Source organism: Equus quagga, chromosome 12, assembly GCF_021613505.1.
Source record: "Equus quagga isolate Etosha38 chromosome 12, UCLA_HA_Equagga_1.0, whole genome shotgun sequence".
NCBI classification, from domain to species: Eukaryota; Metazoa; Chordata; class Mammalia; order Perissodactyla; family Equidae; genus Equus; species Equus quagga.
In genome coordinates this window covers 79,919,251-79,941,777 of record NC_060278.1, presented here as the reverse complement: position 1 = coordinate 79,941,777, position 22,527 = coordinate 79,919,251, and the positions used below count along the sequence as shown (strand labels likewise).

Genomic DNA, 22,527 nt, shown 5'->3' with positions numbered 1-22,527 from the left:
CAGTCAGGGAGGGGGATGGGGTGTCCACAGCTCTTCCCAAAGGTTCACCCGTGCAGTGGCGAAGAAAGTGCATTGGTTGGATGGGCTGTCAAAAGCTTTTTATTGTTGAGCCTGCTTAAATGGTTGTAAGAAGGGCCTGTGGTGTGGGGAAGGTGGGAGGACGGAGAGGAGGAGAGAGATCAGTGGAGTGAGGTTTCAGAGGAGGTGGGAGGAAAGGGGATGGCGAGCACACGGTTGTCTCCCAGTGCCCTGTCTTGGGAATGGTTGTCCTTTCAGCTGCAAAGGCCCCTGTGGCCCTTTGTAAATATCGTCTGGAGGTGAAATTGCTCATGGCCAGAGTTAGGTTCCAAAAAGTGGAATCTACCACACACGCACACATATATATGCCCCTCTTTGTACCTTTTCTCTGGAGCACTTTGGTGTGGAGTGCAGTCACCTGTGGGGGTGCTTTAAGGAAACAGTCCACCTCCAGTGGAGCTGAACACATTTTCTGTAGGTCGCATTATTGGTAGGAAACTTTTGAAGACAGGGTGTGGTCATATTGAGGATGATTCTAAACTTTCAGAGTAGGGCTCTTCCTCCTATTTGATCCTTTGTTCAGACGATTGACCTTGTCAAATGGGGTTAGCATTAGAAAAAGCTAGAAATATTTTCTTTGTTATTCCTAACACTGCACACGGACGTATAAACATATATACATACATGTGTGTCTTTTCTCACTAGGAACTTAGATGACAGCCTACTTGGCTTTTTCAGTGAGGGGAACACATAAGTCCCTGACAGGATAAGCCTGTCACTGGTAATTTCTCTCCTGGGGATGTGTCTGTCAGTGGGGGAGTCGATTGCCCTCACAGTTGCCACAGGACTTGATTAAAAAGATGGCAGGCACCATATGTACCAGAAAGGTACTCAGTCTAATGACTTTCCTCCAGGACAGGTTTGTAATTTGCATCTAAAGCAGTGCAAAAAATAGTTTGTGCAAGTTATGGAGTCACTCAGTAAATGAAACTTTTGAATCTGAGTGCCAGTGGGAAGGACAGTTCTTGGAAGCATGACCAGCCAGTGCACTGAGCACTACCTTTTAATGAAATTTCCTTGGTAATGAGAAAGAGAAGAAAAGCCTACTAGTTGGTACCACTTCTTTTCTTTCCCTAGTTTTTAGCTCCTCTGAGGCAAACATGAACAGATACGGTCATGCGCAAAACATCATAAGGATGTTTTGGTCAACAATGGACTGTGTAGGGGCCTGGAATTGGCCACCCCAAGGTATGTCTCTTTGGCATGAGGATTATTTGAGGCTGATTGCTTTTGATAAACTGGGACAGGGAAGGAGGCTCTGAAAAATAGAATTTACTTACCCTTTGTAAGAGACATTTACATTGTAAGGAAACTCTCCATCTGTAAAGATATCTCTAGAAACTCTTAATGAATGGGTAAGGCAAGGACTTAAATCTGCATTTGTTTATTGTCTTGTCTGGTAACCTCCCGTAACTGACTTCCCTCCCCCTCTCAACGTTGGCATTTCCTTCAGGATTAAGCATCTTTCCTTAGGCTAGGAACTGATTGCTGTGCTCACCTTTGACCGCCCAGCTCCAGACAATAGAATTGCCTCCTGCTTCACCCTCCGAGATAGCAGACCCACTATCTGCTGTGTCCATCAAGCGCTGTGCCACAGGGCAATCTTGTGACTATTGTGGGAGGGACATTTCAATCACATGTGAAACACCCTGTTTGGGGGTATATAAACCACTATATGCACCCCACTTCTTCGGTGCCCTTGCCTCCTTCGGGAAGAAAGGCCCCGGGCCATGGTTCCTCATAAAGCTTTTTTTAATTTTCTCTTGCTATTCTGTCTCATGTGAATTTAATTCGTTCTCCGGCCAGACGAACCCACTTTGGATAGAGGAAATGTCTTCCTCCCCTACAACTGCATGTATGATGGTGGTCCCGTAAAATTAGTACCATATAGCCTAGGTGTGTAGTGGGCTGTACCATCTAGGTTTGTGTAAGTACAGTCTGTGAAGTTCGCACAACAACGAAATTGCCTAACAACGCATTTCTCAGAATGTATCCCCATCATTAAGTGATGCATGATTGTATTACTATATTTTCTTTAGCAAGGTACAAAAGTGACTTGGCATCTGGTAAAGAAATGGGTTGTGGGGTGAGCCCTATCTGCCTGGAGCCAGGTTGACACAGTGCTAAGTGCTCCTGTCCAGTCAGGCCACGGCCACACTTTTTTTGGTCAAGTTCTGACATTGTCACCTGTGAATGTCACTGCAGAGTCTTAAGAAATATTGAGGTCAGAGGGTGGGCCCCTGACACCAACTGGTGACTGAAAGGGAGCCTCAAACAGATGCTGTCCCGTGAACTTTTGTAAGCCCAAGTCAGGCCTTCAGGAAATGCTGAGATTAAGGAGTGGGAAGAGGTTGAGTTTTCCACTCAGAGAATCACAGTGAAAATAAGTTCTACAGATGCTATTCTGACGGAGCCAGGCCCCTCCCCAGGCCATGAGGAGCCAGGCCTCGACCACAGGGACCTTCCCCTCCCACGCTGCTGCTCACTTTGGCCCTCCCTCGCTGCCTTCTCTTGCTTCTGTTGAAGGGAGGCTTCCGTGCTGTTCTCAGCCCCAGCTTGGTGCTGGGGTTGGCTTCTGGGGAGTTTTGGTGAGGCGAGGGGCCCTGAAGGCTGTTAGGGGAAGCCTTTCGAGCAGGAGTTTCTCCAGAAATGTCCACAGGTCTTACCTGAGCCCTTGGTAACCCAGGACACTGTCCATCACCCTAAGTGCTTCGCCTTTCCCGATAGGGTCTAAGTGAACCAGAAGGAAGGAAGCCTCAGAGGGAGCTTTTATTTGTCCTTCCTTTTAAAGCAACACTCTTGTTTCCTGTTTATAGCAGCATGACAGCTCCCTTGGGAAATGGCTAAGGGACTGTGAGAGGATGGGCGGTGACTGAGAGAGAATCTGAGAGACAGAGTCTGCTCCACTCAATCTCTGATCTGGGCCCTCGACTTGAAACGGAAGGAAGGAAAGATGCCTGGGAGCTGGGCTGAGATGGCTTGAAGAGGAAAGGCAGCCTCTTCCCTCTGCCCTGAGCTGGTCCCAGAGCTTCTAAGCTGGGCCCTCACACTCACCACCCAGCAGGGAGGGCGCTGGAGTGGGCACTAGTCTGGTCCTGCTTCGAGGGCCACTGTGGAGGCAGGGACATGGGTCCTTGCACATGAGCTGGAAATCATAGTGGGCTCTGTCATACTCTCGGTGCAGTCCAGACACTTTGGTCCATGGTAGGTCCATGGAATTAATTAGCTCATTAGTGCAACAAATCTTTGGGTGCCTGCTGTAATCCAGGCACTGCTCAGTGCAGTGGGAAACAAGAAGCCCACGGCTGCTGACACAACACCATGTCCGACAGGTATGTGATGTTTTAACCATGTGCCCCAGCTTGCGCAAATTTACTAATTTATAAATTTACATGTACTGTCAGTTCACACGTACTGATAGGTCCATTATAAAGCATGCACAAGAAAGAACATATGAATGAGAGAAATAGAAATAAGTTCTAATATTTCTCCCACACCTCAGTGATTTGCATTGCATACATCCCACTTCAGAGAGCACTGGTTTGTGCTGTTGCCTTCATGTTTCAGACCTCCACTTTTCACGTAGTTTTGGTAAGTGATCATTTTGAGTTGGGGCTGCCCGTTGGATGAACGGAAGGTGTGAAAGAGGAAGCAAGGTAGGCAGAGGCTGAGCTCCCATAATTGGTTAGCACACGGGCCCAACAAGGCCTGATGACCACCCTTCTTTCCCCACTCCATCTTCCTTGGGAGGGTGCCTTAAGGTTCTCATGCTCCTGTCCTGTGTGCTGTGGTCAGGCTCCTGAGGGGTAGGGGTGTGTAGTCCCTTTAGTGTTTTCATAGACTTTCTTTGAGGTTGCATTTGGTCATCCCACCAACCATCAGAGAGAAGGGATCCTTTCTCCACTGGAAGGCCAGAGAATGGAGGCCTGCGCTGAGTGTGATGAGAGTGGGGACCTGGGCCCTGCCTTCCCTGACTGGCTGCTGCCTCCTCCTGCAGAAAGTCTTCCTTGACATCTGCCTGTCCCGCCATCCCCTGGAGGAGCACACCAATGAACAGGCTTGGCCCCTCTGACTTTTGGTTAAGCTCCTTCAGGCTTGTTCCTTCAGGGTGTTTACTTCATTTCTTAGTTTTTCATCCCAGGTCCCCTGATGTTTTGGTAGCAACAGTCACAGTGTCTTTGTGACAGTTCTCTTTTGCTGCTTTCTGCTTCAGGATACCTCTCTTCACTTCCCTGTTTCCTAGCAAGGAAGGAGAGGAGCCAGATAGTGCTGGGCTATGATTCGTAAAAGGCCAAGAAGGTGCAGAGACTCAGGACAGAGCTGAGCTCCCTGTCCTCTGCGGGGGCTCTGCCTGGGCTCCTTCCTGTCCTTCTCCGCCTGGGGAACCAGCAACCTTTGTGAGTCTCCTTGACGACAGGATGGATAAGTTAAAAATAACCTGGTGCTGGGCCTTCTGTGTGTGGTGTGTATGTGTGTGCTCGTGCGTGCAGGTGCCCTCCCTCCTGCTGTGCTCCATCTCAGTCCCTGTGGCTTCTAGATGCTCCTGGAGAGCAGCTGTAGGAGGCCTCCATAGGGCCCAGGTGCTTGCATGTTGCAGCCATGTGGTTTAGGGGTCAGATCTAGATAATCTCGCAGCATCGTTACCTCGGGTCACTGATGGTTGCTGATGGAGTGCGGGTATTGCTGTTAAAGAATGGAAAGCCGTTCTGCATGCCTGGGTCTTCATTCAGTCTCAGTGGAGAGGGATAGTCCTGGAGGCGTTGCTGTATTTCAGAACCTCTTGGGGCTGTGGAATAGGACACAGCCCTGGGTGGGAGTTTGGTTGGGTCTGTTCAGGGAACCCCCACAGGTAAAGAGGACCCTTTCTGGCACTTGGTGACTTGTCCACAGCCCCCTGGCTCAGCTGTGGCAAAGTAAGGAGCAGTGACCCATCATCTTTCCCTCAGATCAGACTGACAAGGCCAGCTCTTTAGGTTCTTTACTAAAGCCTCGTCTCTCTTTGTATCAGCAGTCTTGCGCTAGTTAAGACCCTCTGTTTGTGGTGTTATCACAGTGGTGAGTTAATTTAGAAATTGCTGTCTCCATAAGGGCAGGGCTGGGTATCTCTTTACCACACCTGGAATTAATTCCTCACTTCCTCCCTCCATCCATCCTTCCATCCATTAGTAAGCATTTTGCTGTGTGGTAGGCATGGGGATGTCATGAGAACAAGGTGTCATGGTTCCCGTCTTTAGGGAGCAGCAGACAATTTTAAAAATCTGCCCCTAAGTCCTCACTGTGGCCAGTGTTGAGAAGAAGGTCTGAGTGTTAGGAGAGGGAGTGACTAGGGTAGGGGTGGGGTTAGAGAAGGCTGGGGGAACGCATTCGTGACACGAAGTACTTGCATCTGGAAGGTGTGAAAACTCCCTCAAATAATAAAAAGTAAACTCAGTAGAAAACTGGCCAGGGACTTGACAGACACTTCACCGAAGAAGAAGATATCCAGATGGCCAATAAACGTATCAAAAGGTGCTCAATTTCATATATTTGTTATGGAAATTCAAATTGTTAGTTCAACTTAAAAGATATAATTGTTTCTGTGTTTGCACACATAGATAAATCTTTAAAGATGTGGTGAAACATCCTTTTGCCATTTCTAGTTTACTTCCTTCTCAATTTCTTACTGAAAGTAAAATGGTTTCCAGGATGCTTAACTAAAAGGAAATGTAGTGGGATGAACACAATGAAGTCAGAAGACCTGGGTGAACAGGGGATTTGGGGCCAGCCACTGCGCTTGTCAGAGCCCCTGTTTGCTCACTGATGTAAACAGGGATCTATCTTCCTGTCTTCCTCCCAGAACTGCTCTGAGGTTCACGGTTATGGGAGATGCTCTTAAAACTGTGAGGGGCTCCGCAAATACTGTTACTGTTACTCTGTCTAATTCTGAGTGATTTGATTTCTCCTCTACCTCTTCTCACAGCAACTATTCTAAATTCTCCTGGGAAGTAAACAAACACTGAGTAGTAGGATGGTCCCTAGGATTCAGAGCAGCCTGCTCCTTGGTACTTCAGATCGAGAGCCTGTGGCTGGTGTGTCTCTGGTCCCCTCACACAGGCTGGGGAGCAGGGTGAGTTCCTGCAGGCATCCTTACCTGGCTGGGGCCTGGATGGCAGCCCTGTGAGTGATATCGCATGGTCTGCTAACGCCCAGGCCTGGTGGCAAGGAAAGGATAGAGGCACCCCAGTGCTGGTGAAGCGTTGACTTGAGTGAGCGGTACTATGTGGCTCCCACACTAACTGGGGCTGGCCTCCTCATGGGGTGCTCTTGTAAGGTCTGGAAGTGACACTGTAGACTTTGGGGAGTCCACTGGGGGGCAATAGTCTGTACACCCAGCTTTCCCTGAGAGAGCCTGGCCAGAGCTACTGGTGGCTCTGAGTCCACGGCAGGTTGTGGCAGAGCAGGGACTGCTTGCTGTATGCTTTAGGTGCTGGTGGAAAGGGGTTTTCAGAGGTGGATGAATCTTCCTGGGTGCCTACAGGCGAACCTTTATAGGCTATAAGCCTGGGATACCTGCAGCAAGGGCAGGGTCAGGAATGAGCCCCCGATGAAATCCAGCCACAGCCCCCTTTTCCATTCTTTGGATACAGAGCAGACCCTTTCTTACTCTTCTGGACTGTTGCCTCCTTGGCTCCCTTGTAAGGCAAGGAGGATTGAGCAGATCATGGCTGGTCCTCATCCTCCCGTGGTGCAGATGCACACGGGAGAACTGGCCACTGTGGCACAAGTCAGAACAGTGTTGGACCACTGTGAGTCCCATCTGTTCTGTCACCTGACTGTGCCAGGTCCTCAGGCCTGTTTGGAGTCTTTTCTCACAGATCTCTTGTGGCAGGCATGTACAGTAACCTGCTCAGCATTTTTGACCTCTTCCTCTTCTGTTTTTCTGCGGTGTAGGAGTCGGAGTCAGAAGCAAAGGTAGATGGAGAGACTGCATCAGACAGTGAGAGCCGAGCAGAAGCTTCTCCCCCACTAATCCCTGCAGACGATACCCCAGAGGTCCTCAACAGGGCCTTCTCCAGCTTGTCTTCAAGGTAACCTGGCTTAATGATGCAGGTACTTGTTGGGGGTCTTGCAGTGGGACCAAGTGCCGCGGGAGACCCAGAGCCCTCAGAGAGCCCGCGGTCTCTTAAAGTGTGCGGGGCAGACCTGCCCACTTGCAGCAGCAGCCGCTGTCTCCCCTGCCTCCGCCCGGGCTCCACTGAGTGTCACCTAATGCTTGACAGCAACTACGAGCACAGCCTGCGAGGATCTGGCCCTTGAGGGGCTCTAGGCTGGGCCGAGAGGCGCGGGCCAAGGAGGATGAAAGTGTGGACGAAGGGGTGCTGGGCGAAGTCACTGACACAGTCGTGAAGAGAAATGGTCCTTGGGGTTTGTGACTAATGAGCGGGCTGCTTCTCACTGACGAGCCCAACTTTCTAGTTCAAAGTTTAGTTTTCCCTCTCCCACACACATCCATTGTGAACATTCCTTAAATTCTTCTGGAAGAATTGAGAATCATTTCAGCTTGGGTGACTCTAGGGTTAAAATTTTGGTCCCTTGAGACTCTGGTGCCTCCAATACCAGCTATGTGGGTAGATTAAAAATACAAACTAAAAGACCTGAACACGCTATCTAAAAGCATTCTTATGTGTGCCTTCCACACACACGTGTCCCTTTGAAAAGCTGTGTTGTGCAGTGATTGAGGGTGTGGGTTCTGGAGCCAGACTCCTAGCGTTCAGATCCCAGCTTCACCACTTCTCTATGACCTGTGTGTCCATTGCCTTATCTGTGCAAGCTGGTGGTGTTGAGAGTTGAAGGAATTAATAGACGTGAAGTCCTTATAAAAGTGCCTGGTGCATATTTGTGATAGCTGTTATTATTATTGTCTAATATTCTTATCACCATAACAATGCAGAGGAAGAGAGTGTGGGATTCTGCTGCAGGAAGAATGTGCATCCGTTTTTCTTCAGATAGAGATGGCCACAGAAGCCATCCATGTAGATGGTGCTACATTTCCCTTGGGGTTTGTTGCCTGATTCCTTCATTAAGACATAAGCTGGGTATCTTTTTCTGTAGGCCTTGGAGCAGCTGCTGAGTTTTGTGTGGGTGAGGTGATGGCTGTAGTGACCCCACTCCCGCCAGCGTGTGACTAGTGCCTGCGTCAGGGTGAAGGAGGTGCTGTGGGAAGGGTCGACCTCAGGGCTCTTCTCATCCCAGGAAGAGCCCTGCCCCTCGGGATTTGTGCGTCCGTTCTTTCTGAGCCCCTAACGTGTTCTCTCCTTCCCCTCCTCTCTCTCTAACTTAGATGGAAGAACTGGTGGGTGAGAGGCATCCTGACTTTGGCCATGATTGCATTTTTCTTCGTCATCATCTACCTGGGACCATTGGTTTTAATGATAATCGTAAGTGCCGTTTGCATGCTATTTTAGTTCTGCCTTCGGTTTTTCCTGCAGGATTGGTCATCTTGAGTGCCAGCTATTGGATTGGTTCTGGGAATCATTTGGGGTCCAGGCTCCTCAGAATACTTCCGCCTTAGAATATCTGTGACTTCTCACCTTTCATTAGCCGACTGGAGGGATGTTTCTATAGCCATTCTGTGTGGTTAAAGATTTCTCTTCATTTTAAAAACTGATTTTATTATTTCAACTGTTTGATTAAACTGTGACCCGGGCCATGACTCTTTGTGACTCTGAGTTTTGCGTCTTGTTTTCCTGGGGCCTCACTCATGGGCTTAGGACTTTGATTAAGCAGTCCCAGCCTGCCATGCTCTCTCGCAGTCTTCCCACTGTTGTGGACAGGGCCAGATGACTGACAGCTGACTGCTGAGCAAAGTAATTTGGGGCTTTTCAGGTATTTCTGTTCAAAGTCAAAAGGGGAAGAGACTGATCGAGTCCTGGGAGGTTCTAGAATAAAAAGTTAATTGAAACTTTGGGAGTGTATATTTATTGTGAAAAATTGGATCTATTCCATGTGACACACAGGGCTACATTGCCATTGTGGGATGGTGTGAGAGAGATAGGAGAAAGAGAGCAGAATCATTGTAGCACTGACATTTTTCTTAAATATAATAGTTTTTCTTGAGGGCCCAGGCCTCTTGGTTTCTGTTTCCAAAGATCGTAAGAAGTGGGGCGTTAGCAAGTGTTCTAATTCTTTTGTGTCCTGCAGGTGATGTGTGTTCAGATTAAGTGTTTCCATGAGATTATCACTATTGGCTACAATGTCTACCACTCCTATGACCTGCCCTGGTTCAGGACCCTCAGCTGGTAAGCTCTCTAGCCCCACCGGGACCCTTAACAGATTTGGATGTTAAGTGTTTGTGGTAGGTATTTACAGTGGTGGTGGGTCGGGCGGAGTGATGGCCACAGACTTGCACAGCACCTTTGAGACGTGAGTATTTCATAGGCCAGACTGGCTGCATCTGTGACCATGTTTGCCTCGGTATTTGAATTCCTTAGACTTTGCACAGTGGCCCCCCCTTTTCTAGATGAGCATATTTTTCATATCCCAACATCCCACGGCAGTTGTCTGGGAGTTGTCAGTGCTGGTGTTGCTATCTCTGGAACTTGGTTTCCTCATCCTTAAACAGATGGTTAAGACTTAGTTGTTTTCAAACTGTGATGTTGGAGCCCTAGCTCCTTGGAGGTACCTCGGGTGCCTGAGTGGGCAGGAGTACGACTGAACATGTAAGATCCCGGCTCCTGAGGGAAGCTCTGCTTTTTCCCGCCCCTGGGAAAGGGCTTGGCTGTCTTAAAGCAAAAACAAAATCAAAACCCGTAGCGCAGATGGTGTCTGAGACCCCTTCCTGATCTGAGACTCTGCTTTATTGGCCACACTGTCCTCAGGTGGTGATGCGTGAGCAGAGCTCAGCCCAGTGCTGGGGCGTCTTGGGGCAAATATGGCCCCTTCTCACCTGCTGTGCCAGGACTTGGGGCTTGATTCCATGGCTCACTAGGCTGGAGAGTAATGTTTTGGGCCCCAGCAACTTGGTCGTGGCCAAGGGAGCTGATGTGCTCAGATTTGGGCTGGACACATCCTTTCCAGAGGTGCTTCCCCATCACCCAGTGGCACAAACTGCCTCGCATCTCCTCATGGGCCTGTGCTTGCCACCTGGGTTAAGATGTAGGGCTCTCTTGTGGCTGTTCCATAGCTTGAAAGCAGTGTTTCAAATTTTGTTAACACACTCACGATGTCTGAACCCTGGCTGTGGTCAGTGTCCAAAGGAAGTGTTTTTTATGTAACAGAAAGTATGGGAGTTCTTGAACTTCCACAATCAAAAATAAAAAAAGAGACAGAGAGACAAGGTCTCCACTCTCTTCCCTATCTTGGGACCCTTGGTGAGTGTTGGCGTGGCGGCTGCTTGCCCCATATGCAGAAGCACCACAGAGGCTACAAAGGTCTGTGAGCTGTGGCTTCTCCCTTCCCTGAGCTCCAGGTGAGGAGAGAGGATATGAACAGTGAGGAGTTAGTGCTAGTGGAAGATTTATGTGTCAGAGCCATGTGGGAAGAAGTGGATGAGCGTAGAAGATGCTCCAGGCAGGGAGACGACAGGAGCGAAGCAGACAGGCGGCAAAGCCGGAGTAAGAGATTTTGATAGGTGTGCAGGGTTCCTGTTGGGGTGAGTGGAAATAAGACCGGGGAGGCAGGACATGGCGTGTTTTGCAGGGTTATCTTATGGTTTGGGCGTTCTTAGGTTAAGTATGGAAACTCTACAACAGCAGCAAAAACTGAGTCCCAAGTTCGTGATAAATGGAGTGAGTGAAAGCTGCCACAAGGTTCTGGATAAAGTTCTCACCTACAGTGTCACCAAAGAACAGGGAGCCGGGTCTGCTTGTCTCTCTGCAAGCTGCTCTGGGGGTATCAGGGGTCAAGTGGACTGCTTCTCTGACCCTTCCCTCGGGGTTTTCTGATGGCCTCGCTGTAAAGAGGCCACGTGTGCTTCCCTGGCAGTGACGTGTGCTCATTTACAGGTACTTTCTACTGTGTGTAAATTACTTCTTCTATGGTGAAACAGTGACGGATTACTTCTTCACTCTGGTCCAGAGAGAGGAGCCCTTGCGGATTCTCAGTAAATACCACCGGTTCATTTCCTTTACTCTCTATTTAACAGGTATGCGTTCAGCGGTTCACCAGTTCTTCCGTCTGTCTTGTTTTTGTGTGTCTGCTGAGTAGGCGCGGGGGGATTTCTTGGTTAATGTAAAGTTTTGATGGTGTTGAACTCCGACCTTGCAGGGGAGCAGAGCTGAGGGCTCTGCCTAATGTGAGCTGTAGCAGCTCTTTGCTAAGAGAAATGAGCCTGAGGGGCTTTGTGAGTGTAGGGACTACAGTCTGTGCCACAGCCCTGTGTTCCAGCCTCCATTGGAGGACGGCGCAGCATGGCCCTGTCCTGACTCTCCTGTTGGGAGAGATTCTGCGGTGTGACCGAAACAAAAACCACCCCTGAATTTATGTATGAAAACAAGTGGCCATCTTTGAGGGGTCACTGCAGTGTGGTGGAAATTTTCCTGATTTGGGTTTAAAGAGTCTGACCTCAGAGGGGCTGGGAGCTTGATCTTTCTGAGTCTCAGTTAGCTCTTTTGTAATCTGGAGCTAAAATTGCAGAGTCACTGTGAGGATTAAATCAGACACAGTAAGGTGCTGTGTCCGTCTAGACTCAGTGAAGACTATACACTAGTTTTAGCAGTGCTGGTGTTTTTCAAATTGCATTCAAAGCCAGTTTGAGGCACGGGAGAAATTTATTCTGACCTAAATTTGTCTGGCCTACTTTTGGTAAGCTTGATGGCAGTACTTGGCTCTGTGAATGCCACCTGGCTATTAAAATACAAAATCCACTGCCAGGGGCCTGCTGCCATTGAGGATATTCAGAGAGCTTGCTTCAGACCCTGAGAGCAGCCCCCGACAGAGGGAGGTGGGGGGTCTGGATCGGCGACGTACTCTCTTCTGGAAGGACTGCTTTTGAGGAGCCCCACATGCTTCTGGGTAAAAGTCCCTTTCCTCCTGGAGAAGTGGGGGCCCTGCAGATTTGTCACCATCTGGGTCAGTATGAGAGAGATGCAAGGGTGGCCTTGACCCCATACCAGGCGGCTCCCCATTCCGCCAGACCTATTCTCTAGGACAGGCATACAGGGGCCGGCAGACTTTTTCTTAAAAGTACAGATAATAAATATCTTAGGCTTTGGGGGCCATAGGGCCTCTGTTGCAACTCCTCAATTCTGCCCTTGTAGCACAAGAGGAACCCTAGACAATCTGTAAACAAATGGGCATGGCTATGTTCCAGTAAAATTTTATTTATAAAAGCAGGCAGCTGGCCTGACCATTGTTTGCTGGCCTCTGCTCCAGGGTCAAAACATTCCTCTGTGGTGAACAGTGGCCTAAACTGAGTGTCATCTGCAAGAGTTTAAAATACTGCATTCCTCTGATTGTCTTGAAGGAGTCCTTGTTTCCTTCTGACTGCTATCTGAGCAACTACTGGTTTTTCTCCCCCTGGCTTTGGAATTGTGCCCTGGTTAACTGCTGCCAGGAAATTAGCCAAAGGACAACTTAGCACAGCTAAAGGAAATGACTAGGACAGACACTCAGGCAGAATGTGATTCATTTGGCTCTTTCTCCCCCACCCTCCTCGAACTAGGGTTCTGCATGTTCGTGCTGAGCCTGGTCAAGAAGCATTACCGCCTGCAGTTCTACATGGTAAGGGAAGCCACGCGCGCCGGGGTTCTTGCCTTAAAAGTGGTTCTGCCGAAGCTCAGCAGGGCTCTCGTCCTTTTTGTGATAAATTAAGACTTCCGGAATGCAGTCTGCTCTGTGTGCATCTAGAGCCTAGAGCAGGAAGGAGGAGGGCCCGTTTGAGTTTGGTGGCTCTGCCTCCGCCTCCCCAATCACTGTTGCTTCATTTACACCATAAGCAGTCTCTCCACTGGGACCTGAAGGTGCCCTCCAGGTAAGGCTCCAGGTGCAGCATCAGGCATTGCCCACAGATACCCAACTTGCTACATCGTCCCCTCAACTGGAAAACATTCACTCGCTGAGTGCCCTAAGCACTCTGTACTTACTTACTAAAAAATGAGAAGTACCCAGGCTCTCAGAGCACAGAAAGACTCACTCACGGCTGGGCCATGTGCGCCCTACTTTTGATGGGAACTGTAGCTGGGGGACAGAGTTACTCCCAGGGGCCTGTTATGTATCTTTTCACTTCCAGGATGACAGGTCCAGAAGCAGATAGCTTTCCTATCTGTTTCTCAGCAGTTTTGTATTTGGTATTGACTGTTATTTGAAGTTCCTTTCAAGGTAAACTGATAGGTAAAGTTTCTTCTTTTTCTTTTGCAGTTTGGCTGGACCCATGTGACATTACTGATCGTTGTAACCCAGTCCCATCTTGTCATCCACAACCTATTTGAAGGAATGATCTGGTGAGTGATGTCAGTGAGGGGGGTTTTCCCTTTTATTTTGTGGGTGTGTCTCACGTACAGAGGGCCTGAGAACACTTGCCTTACCTTCTGAGACAGTGCTTCTCCCTTTGAGCCACATCAGAATCCCCTGCAGGGCTGGTTACAACACAGGTTGCCATGCCCCACTACTGAAGTTTCTGCTTTTTTAGATCTGGGGTGGTGCCTGAGGGTTTGAATTTCTAGTACATTCTCAGCTGCTCCTGCTGGGCAGGACCTAAACTTTGAGAACCACTGTTTTAGACTAATAGATCCAGGGATATTTAAAGAATCAAAGACAGGCAACTGTGTGGCAACAAATTTGCAAACCTAGAGGAAGAGTCATGATTTCCTGGCAAAATGTAAACTGCTAAAAGTTATGAAGAAGAAAACTTGAATAGATCAGTAACTATACAAGAACTTTGAAAATTACATAAGAATCCACACCTGGTGAAAGAAATGACCAGAGATAATAGCTCAGTTTTATCTCACCCTTAATACTAAAGCCGATAGGCATAGGGAAGGAGAAACAAGAGTGATAAACTGATTTCTTTTACGATTATAGGTAAACCATTCTAAATAAAGAATTAGAAAATAGAATCTGGCAATGAGTCAAAAGAGTGATATACTGTTACTTAGTAGATTTTATTCCAGAAATGCAGGTTTCAACAGGAAATCTGTCAGCATTAATAGAAGTCGGCCGGCTGACTGAAGAAGCGGGATGATCTTAGTGAAAATGTGAAGGCATAGCCTAGCGTGTATAAGGGAGACGTACTAAAATATTGTAGTTGAGACCCTCAGACTGTGCCTGTGTTTCCAGATATCCTCCTGAGGGTTATGTATGTATATTATACATACATATAATAGATTATGTATGTAAATTACGATAAATTTTTATGTATATTTATGTAAAAAAAATGTATGCAAAGTGCTTAGAACAGAGGCTAGCTGTATAAATGTTAGCCTTAGGCATTATTACTGTTTAAAACAATGATCCAGGCCTGGGAGGCACACAGCTCCTTCCCTTTCTTTCAGAGTTTTTATTAGGTAATTCTAAAGGAGCTCATACTAAAGAAGGCCTTATCCAGAGGGCCGGACATACGACTTGGTTCTACAGTGAATCTTATTAAAATCTCTAGTTATTGGTTTTCAGACTCAACCTACAAGACTTAATTATAGTTGCAGAGTAGACAAGATGTGCTAGAAGCCTCAACGAAGAAATATCGTGAAGGGGTTGGGAGATACAATTGCTCTAAATTTCTCCCTGAGCAAACAGGAAGTCAGAAAATATTGCCTATCCTTGATGGGGCAGGAAATCGAAATTCATGTATATGGTGTTAAACCGTAATAGAGGAAATTACAAAACAAGTGACTGTCCCAGAGTGGAGTGTGAGGAGAGGAGAGAGATGGTCCAAATGTGGGAACTGTTACCCTTTGCATGGTGGGGATGAGCAGACCAGCAGGGGGGTGCAGAGTAGAAATCTAGCTGTGTGTATGGTGGGTTTGCTCTCAGTGTGATCCTGGCAAAAGGCAGGGCTCACTTGAGCTAGTAATAAACAGTAAAAAAAAAAAAAAAAAGGAGGTAAACCATGAAATAGACATAAAATATATCATTTACAGTTATGGCCATAACTACTAGAAGAAGAAAAGTCAGAAATGATTAAAAATAGTTATTTTGGAGAATGGAGAGATAGGGATGGGAAAAACAAGAAAAACTTAATTTTTTTCTTTCCTTTACAGTTTAAATTTGTATTATCGTGTGCATATATTGCTTTATAATGTAAAAAGGACAAATGACATTTTATAAAATACACCTCCATTTATTCAGTAGTCATTCAGTAAACATTTGAAGGCCTGCTGTGTGCCAGGTACTAGGTATGGCTCATATGGTATTTCATTTCTTTTATTCTTTAATGGGTAATGAGTACTCTGTGGGTTATGTTGGTACTAGAATTTATGAATGGCATTGTTTTGTGGACTTCTGAGGCATTATCATCATGGTAGAGTTGATTCTTACTTGGTTTATTTCCTAGGTTCATTGTCCCCATTTCTTGCGTCATCTGTAATGACATCATGGCCTATATGTTTGGCTTCTTCTTTGGTCGGACCCCACTCATCAAGGTAAATGGGTCCCCTAAGATGAAGTAGCACCGTGAGGGAAGGGTGGTGCGTTTGGTACGAGGAGAGCATCTTGGGAGCAGAGAGGAGATCTAGCTGGTGTGTACATCTTCATGTCATCCTGGAGAAAGGCTGGCGGTAAATCAGTTTCAAGAGAAAAGCCAAAGGGAGACGTTGACACCTACTAATAGGAAAAAAAGAGCTAATAGAGAAAATATTTTTATAGGTTGTACAGGCACACTTTTGGGGCTTTGATCTGAATTTGGGTGTTGTCATTTGATTAGGATACTGTTTCATAATATTATTAAATTACATGAATACCAATTGAAAGAGAGAGGACACTGAGGGGTATCAGGCAGGGAACAAGGAAACCAAGCATGGGGTCTTTTAGAAGGTGAAGTAGTTAACAGAATGAGGTTTTTTTTAATAGTAGAAAGGTTTTTAACAAGTAATCATTGTTCCCAAAACCAGCGTTATCAAAATGCACTTTGCTAAGAGCTTGCTCTCTGTCCACAGCTGTCCCCGAAGAAGACTTGGGAAGGCTTCATTGGGGGCTTCTTTGCTACTGTGGTCTTTGGCCTTCTGGTAGGTGGTGGCTCCTGGTGGGTGGGGGAGTGGACAGAGGCCTCACACCCCCCTTCAAAGCCTGTCCAGGGCTAGAGAGCATGTCGCCCGAGGCCAAGGACTCTGTCCTGCTGAATGGTACTCTTGCCCTGCACAGGGGCATGAGCATGGTGTGCTCTGTAACTGGCACAGGCAGCACCACCTGTCCTTTATCTGCCAGTTTTCAAGCAGGTCTTGGCAGTTGAGGAGCAGGGGCTGTGTGCACCTTCCACTCCTCTCATGCCAAGTCCTGGCGACACTCAGCAGGTAGCATTCTTGTCCAGGCATTTCATATTTCAAGGTCTGGGTGATTGGCACCTGAGAGTAAGAGGCGAGGTGAGATTTGCCACTCAGCTGAGATTTTCTCCTATGTGTGCCCTTCCTGGAGGTGGATGATCTTCCAGCCTTTTCTAGAGTACCATTCCCTGCTTCTGACCCTCAGGCCAGCCTCTCCTGTCTCAGCGTTGTCCAGCTGTCCTTCATTGCTGAACCCCCCTACTTGATTGCTCTTCAGCCTTCTTCCTCCCGGCTGTCTGCCTCTCAGTCTACCACTCTCCCCACCTGCCTCCAGTTAGCACTAAGTTAAGAGATCCCAGAAAATCGGACCCTAGCTCCCCCAAATGGGGGAAACTTCTTGTAGTTCTTTGCTCAAGTTCCTTCAGGTCTTTCCTAGATTTATTCAGGACCTGGGTGTTGGGGCAAGTATGTCTGAGACCTCAGTGGGCTATGAACCTCTGTATTTTTTCCCCCCAAATTCAGAGAAAATACACATGTGGTGAACCTAAGCCTCTGATTTAGTGCATAGGGATGTGGCCAACCCAGGTGTCTGCCACCCAGGCAGGATGGCTGGAACTTTTCTCCCTCACGCATCTCTGTGTTCTTCATCCTCAGCTTTCCTACGTGATGTCTGGGTACAGATGCTTTGTCTGCCCCGTGGAGTACAACAATGACACCAACAGCTTCACTGTGGACTGTGAGCCCTCGGACCTGTTTCGCCTGCAGGAGTATGTCATTCCTGGGGTGATTCAGTCAATCATTGGCTGGGTATGTGCCACTCACATGGGGTGAACTGTCCTTAGTTGGATAATGACTACAAAGAAAGAGTCCCGCACCCCCCACTGCTTTCCCTCAAAAGACTACGTTCTTCCCTCCCCGGTGATGTCATTTGCCTTTTCCACTTTGTCGACATTTGCCACAATGGTGCAAAAGCTGTGGTGGGTAAACCTGCTGGCACCTTGGCGTGAGTGAGGACAGTGGCACCAAAGTGGACTAAGTCATTGGATTCTTTGTGCCACACACATGCAGTAAAATCAGCCAGTTCCTCTTAAGAGTATCTTTGATAAAATAGTACTATTATTAATTTTACTGAATCTTGACTCTTGAATACACACCTTTCTAATACTCTGTGTACCAAAATGGAAAGTATGCTTAAAATGCTTGTGCTAAATACTGAAGTCCAGTATCCCCTAAAGGGAGAGCGTACGTACACTTGTTTTAGTTTCGAGCTGAACTAGCTGCTTTTTTGCAGGAACATAATTTTTGCTTGAAAAGAACTGACAAACTGTAGTTTTTCAGACTTGGATATTTGGCAGACATTTTTCTTGAAAATGAACAAAGTGAGCTTGTCACTTCAAGGAAAACAACTGACAGTAATTGTTATCAGTGAGGAATTGGACTTTCAAATGAAAATTAGAATTTTGGAAAGCATACACCTGCCGCTGTGAGCTTGACAGCTTCCTAACACCCACAGGCTTTTCGGAGGAGATCTGTGGTGATTTTAACATAGGGTGTTTTGACATTGTAGAGTGAAATGTGTCTACATTTGGAAGATTTACATAACTCAGTGAACTGGTATTTTCTAAATATGCATGGTGTTGCACAGTTGTGCATGGGTAAAAGATCCATTCCAAGTCCAAGATAGACCAATGGGGTTTAATGTAAGAGTACAAAAAGTTTATTGATGGGATTTCAGATTCCACATTGCACCAGATTTTTAAGAAACTACCACTTGTCAAGTTCTGGTGTTGTGTCAAAGAATAATACCCACAATTCTCTGAAGAGACAGCACTAAGATAGTCTTTTTTTTCAGTGATATATCTATATAAGGCTGGAGTTTATTCATAGACTTCAGCTAAAGCAACATATCACAGCAGACTGAATGCAAAATATCTTTTTTTAACATGCTTTTTTTTCGTTTTCAGTGAGGAAGATTGGCCCTGAGCTAACATCTGTTGCCAATCTTCCCTCTTTTTTTTTTTCTCCCCAAATCCCTAGTACATAGCTGTATATCCTAGTTGTAAGTCATTCCAGCTCTTCCATGTGGGAAGCCACCACAGCATGGCTTGATGAGCGGTGTGTAGGTCTGCACCCAGGATCCAAACCTGGCGAACCCGGGGCTGCCAAAGCAGAGTACACGAACTTAACCACTTGGCCATGGGGCTGTCCCCCCAAGAAGGCAGAATATCTTAATGTCTTCTCTTAAGCCAGACATTAGAGATTTGTAAAATAAAAAATCCAGTCTTCTTACTAATTTTGTTTTCTTGGGGAAAATATAGTTCTTAAAGAGCTATTTATGTTAACAAGTAATGAGGCTTGGCTTGTAGGCATCTTGACTTTTCCTTCCTTTGTTCTCAGAAAATAGTCCGGATGTACCCCTTCCAGATTCACAGCATTGCCCTCTCCACCTTTGCCTCCCTCATCGGCCCTTTTGGAGGATTCTTCGCAAGTGGATTCAAACGAGCCTTTAAAATCAAAGTAGGAAAACCCTTTTCTCTGTTCCTCTCATTGTCTCCCAGCCAGGCGCCTCTTCACCCATCTTCTGCCTTCTTCCTGTCCTGCCCCATCAGCCACCACCTGCTTCAAAATACCAGGCTATAAACCCTGACTATTAACGTGTGCTTTTCTTCCATGCAAGTAATGGAGGCAGGTTAAATGAAAATACCATGTTTCAAGAAAATTCAATAGTTGGATTTTCAGTTTGTTAATGTATCTTGCATCTTTCTTCCAGAGAAAGATTTTATAATTTAGTAGGATCGTGTCCTATTATAGGCTTATCATTTGGGCCAGTGCTTACTTCTCTCTTTCTGTTGCCCTCAGCTACTCAGGATAGTAGCTGGATGTGAGTTGGGACCACAGGTCAGGGTTTGGTCTTGGCTGAGCCCAGGTTCACCAGTCCCTCCCTACCTCTAACAGGACTTTGCCAACACCATTCCTGGCCATGGGGGCATCATGGATCGCTTTGACTGCCAGTATCTAATGGCCACCTTTGTCAATGTGTACATCGCCAGTTTTATCAGGTACAGTGCCTTTCCATCTGAACCAAGTAGGTGGAGTTTTAAGTATGGTGAAAATCTAGAATTTTAGCTTTCTCTGTTTGAGTGAAAACCGTCCCAAATAAGAATGCAGTTTTCACTTGCTACTGTTTATGGATTCTCTGAGGGCCCCCTGCCCTCTGTTAGTAGAGAATCCAGAGGGGGAGCAGCCTCTTGGATAACCAGGTCCTAGAAGTCCCCCACTCAGTGCTGTTTCTTCATATTCTCTTCCAGGGGCCCGAATCCGAGCAAGCTCATTCAGCAGTTCCTGACCTTGCGGCCAGATCAGCAGCTCCACATCTTCAACACGCTTAAGTCCCACCTGACCGACAAGGGGATGCTGACGGCTGCTGCCGAGGATGAGTAGGGGCCACCCCGGGCCGGGAGAGCAGGACCGAGCGAGGGGCAGGGCTCCAAGGCAAGCCCAGCTGGTGTGACTAGACAATGACAAGGCTTCAACTCACTGTCTTTTTTTTTTCCCTTTATTTGTGGGTTTAAAAAAAATCTGTATATACAGTCTATGTGCTTATGATTTGGGTTGTGACTAAACTATAGCTTTGAGTTGGAAAGAAGTCATGGCAGTAAAACCGTTGGGTTTTTTAAACAGAAGTTTTTGACAGCCTAGAAGACAGTGTTGCCCAGCTCGGGAGCATCTGCTTGGCGCTTCTAGCTGCCATCAAGTGAACTGTTTCTGGGCTCGAGCAGAGAGTGGTCGTGCTTCTGTGTCCGTCCAGTTCAGGGGCCCCGCCTGTCTCTGTGACCGCCCCCAGCAGGGAAGAGGAGTATGGCTTGGATGTCTTTACTGCTGGAGAGCTTCCACCTGGGCTTCTCGGTCATCCCTGCCTTGGAGCTGCAGGAGGGTTGCCTTCTCCCGGCTGGAATGACAAGGCTTGTTAATCAGATAAGCATCCTACCCACATGGAATCCTGTGGAGCACAAGCTCGGTTTTATGATGTGGTTCACCTTACTTCATCACACACTGAGAGAAGGTTTCAGTTTTTATTTTCTTCAGAAAGCACGAAAAGTTATTTATAATAGTCTGGGGAAAAAAAGCCCACACTGTATTATTAGAAGTGTATGCAGTAGCACGTACTGTGACCAAGCCCTTTCCCGCGGGTTTTAGGCTCAGGTGGCTCCTACAGGGCAGTCCAGCTCACCATGTCTTTTCAGGGACAGTGCTGTTCACATTTGTGCTGTACACTTGTTGCTGCTGAATCCCTCCTGGGGGCTTTCCCATTAGGCGGCGAGCAGAGGGCTTCTGGTTCCCGCACCCCTTGCCTGACCGACCACCCGTGTAGCTGCTGTGTTGTATATATATTACTGTTAAGGCAAGTGTGTCTCTGTGTGTGTTAAAAATCACTTATTTCTTATTGTGATTTCAAGTGTACCATGACTTCTTCACTGAAACCACAAAGTCCTGCTTTAAACTCTGGAAATCCTAACCCAGCTAGAGATTTGACTATTATAAAGATTAAATGCATACTTTTTATATAATGTGACCAGTTTCAATGTAGTTTGTATTTTACTAGGGGACCTTTTTTCTTTTAAACTGTGATTTATGTTTTTCCCTTCCTAATTACAGGAGTGAGGTTGACTGTGGGAAGACAAGTTCTTTGTCGGGACAAGTCAGGGAGGACGGGAGAGAGAACTTGGTGCCCAAATCTGTTAAATTATTCTGTGCCATGGTTGTTCTTGTTGCCAAATGAGGGGGTAATGGTTTGCTTCAGCATCTCGGTGTGGTGCTGGTTTGCTTTGTGTCTGTTTAAATCAGCCTTCCCGCCACCCTGAAAGCCCGCGGTCAGCACAGACCACTGAGCGTCCAGCGCAAGGCAGACCCCTCTCGACGTTTCAGCTGACAGTGACTGCGGGACCTCCACGTGCAGGCAGCACTGAGGCACCTTCTGAGCCTTTCCTTCCATTTTAGCACATGCCTTTTCTTTTTCAGGCCCAAGGCCCCTTTAAAAACAAAACCTGTTTTTGCACGGGGGTTTTAGTCATGGCTGTGTGACCCTGGGCAGGACGCATCACTCTCTGGGTCCTCACGTTCTAAGCCATCTTCAAATTCCGGGATTCTGTGATTCTGGCTGAGCAAGTTCATGTCAGCAGAGGCTGCTGTGGGTGTTGAGTTGTGTCCTGGGCACCCAAAAAGCAGGCGCTTTCAGGCCTTTTCTATATGCTTGTCCTTAAGGTGAGTGAGAATCTCAGCCACAGTGAAGGTGAATATGAGCGCATTTAGTTTTCTTGTTAAAGAATGATTGGTTCCCCAAACCAGAGACAGAAGGGTGCCTCATTTCTCTGGTGCCCCATTCTGGGCATATGGTGGGGTCCTTGGTTGCTAGGGCCCAGCAGCAGAGAGCCACTCTTGAATAGGGCTGCCTTTGGGATCAGGGAACCTGGCGCATCCCTTTGTGGAAGTGGTCACTGATGGGGGTCCTGGGAAACTGCAGCTGGGTGCGCATCAGAGCTGCTAGCAAGAAGCCCAGAGGGTCAGCTTGAGTTTATTTTCTTCTGATTTCCCCACATGCTTTCTGGTGAAATAAGGAATTTCCTCGTTGAGTAGCCCGGAGGGCACACCACCTGTTGTCTCTATAGCACAATGGTTTTCTTTCTCCCATTTACTGAAGATATTTCACCATACAGATAAGATTCAAGTGACTGTGTGAACATACGCCTGTGCAGATCTCAATGAACAGCATAACTGGCTTCAGATCCATTTTTTTTGTGTGAGCAATAAAATGTGACTGAAACTGAAACTTGTCGTGAATTCAGTTTCTCACTGCCACGCGTGGTTTTGTTTCCTGCTTGTTTTTGTGTTCATAAATACCATGCAGTCCTGAATTAGAGATTTTTGTTGTGTTTTCCAATTTGAATCCTATCCGTTCTCACAACAGCCTTCTGAGGTACCTCGGGCGAGAGTCCTCAGCACCTTCCCAGTGAGGAAGCTGAGGGCCAGCGAGGATAGAGAGCTTCCCCAGGGTCACGTG

General features: G+C 47.3%; 1 protein-coding gene across 1 annotated transcript in view; it reads left to right on the top strand.

Annotated features, from left to right (window-relative positions):
• Positions 1-22,296, top strand: part of CDS2 (CDP-diacylglycerol synthase 2) — a 51,839-nt gene extending 29,543 nt beyond the window's left edge. The window contains exons 2-13 of the mRNA XM_046678989.1: positions 7,009-7,145; positions 8,399-8,495; positions 9,259-9,356; positions 11,061-11,200; positions 12,719-12,777; positions 13,414-13,496; positions 15,545-15,632; positions 16,146-16,214; positions 17,124-17,276; positions 18,867-18,986; positions 19,425-19,528; positions 19,778-22,296. Coding sequence (XP_046534945.1) covers positions 7,009-7,145; positions 8,399-8,495; positions 9,259-9,356; positions 11,061-11,200; positions 12,719-12,777; positions 13,414-13,496; positions 15,545-15,632; positions 16,146-16,214; positions 17,124-17,276; positions 18,867-18,986; positions 19,425-19,528; positions 19,778-19,910 — 1,281 coding nt within the window. The 3' untranslated portion in view covers positions 19,911-22,296. The remainder of the gene's footprint in view (positions 1-7,008; positions 7,146-8,398; positions 8,496-9,258; positions 9,357-11,060; positions 11,201-12,718; positions 12,778-13,413; positions 13,497-15,544; positions 15,633-16,145; positions 16,215-17,123; positions 17,277-18,866; positions 18,987-19,424; positions 19,529-19,777) is intronic.
• The last annotated feature ends 231 nt before the right edge of the window (positions 22,297-22,527 follow it).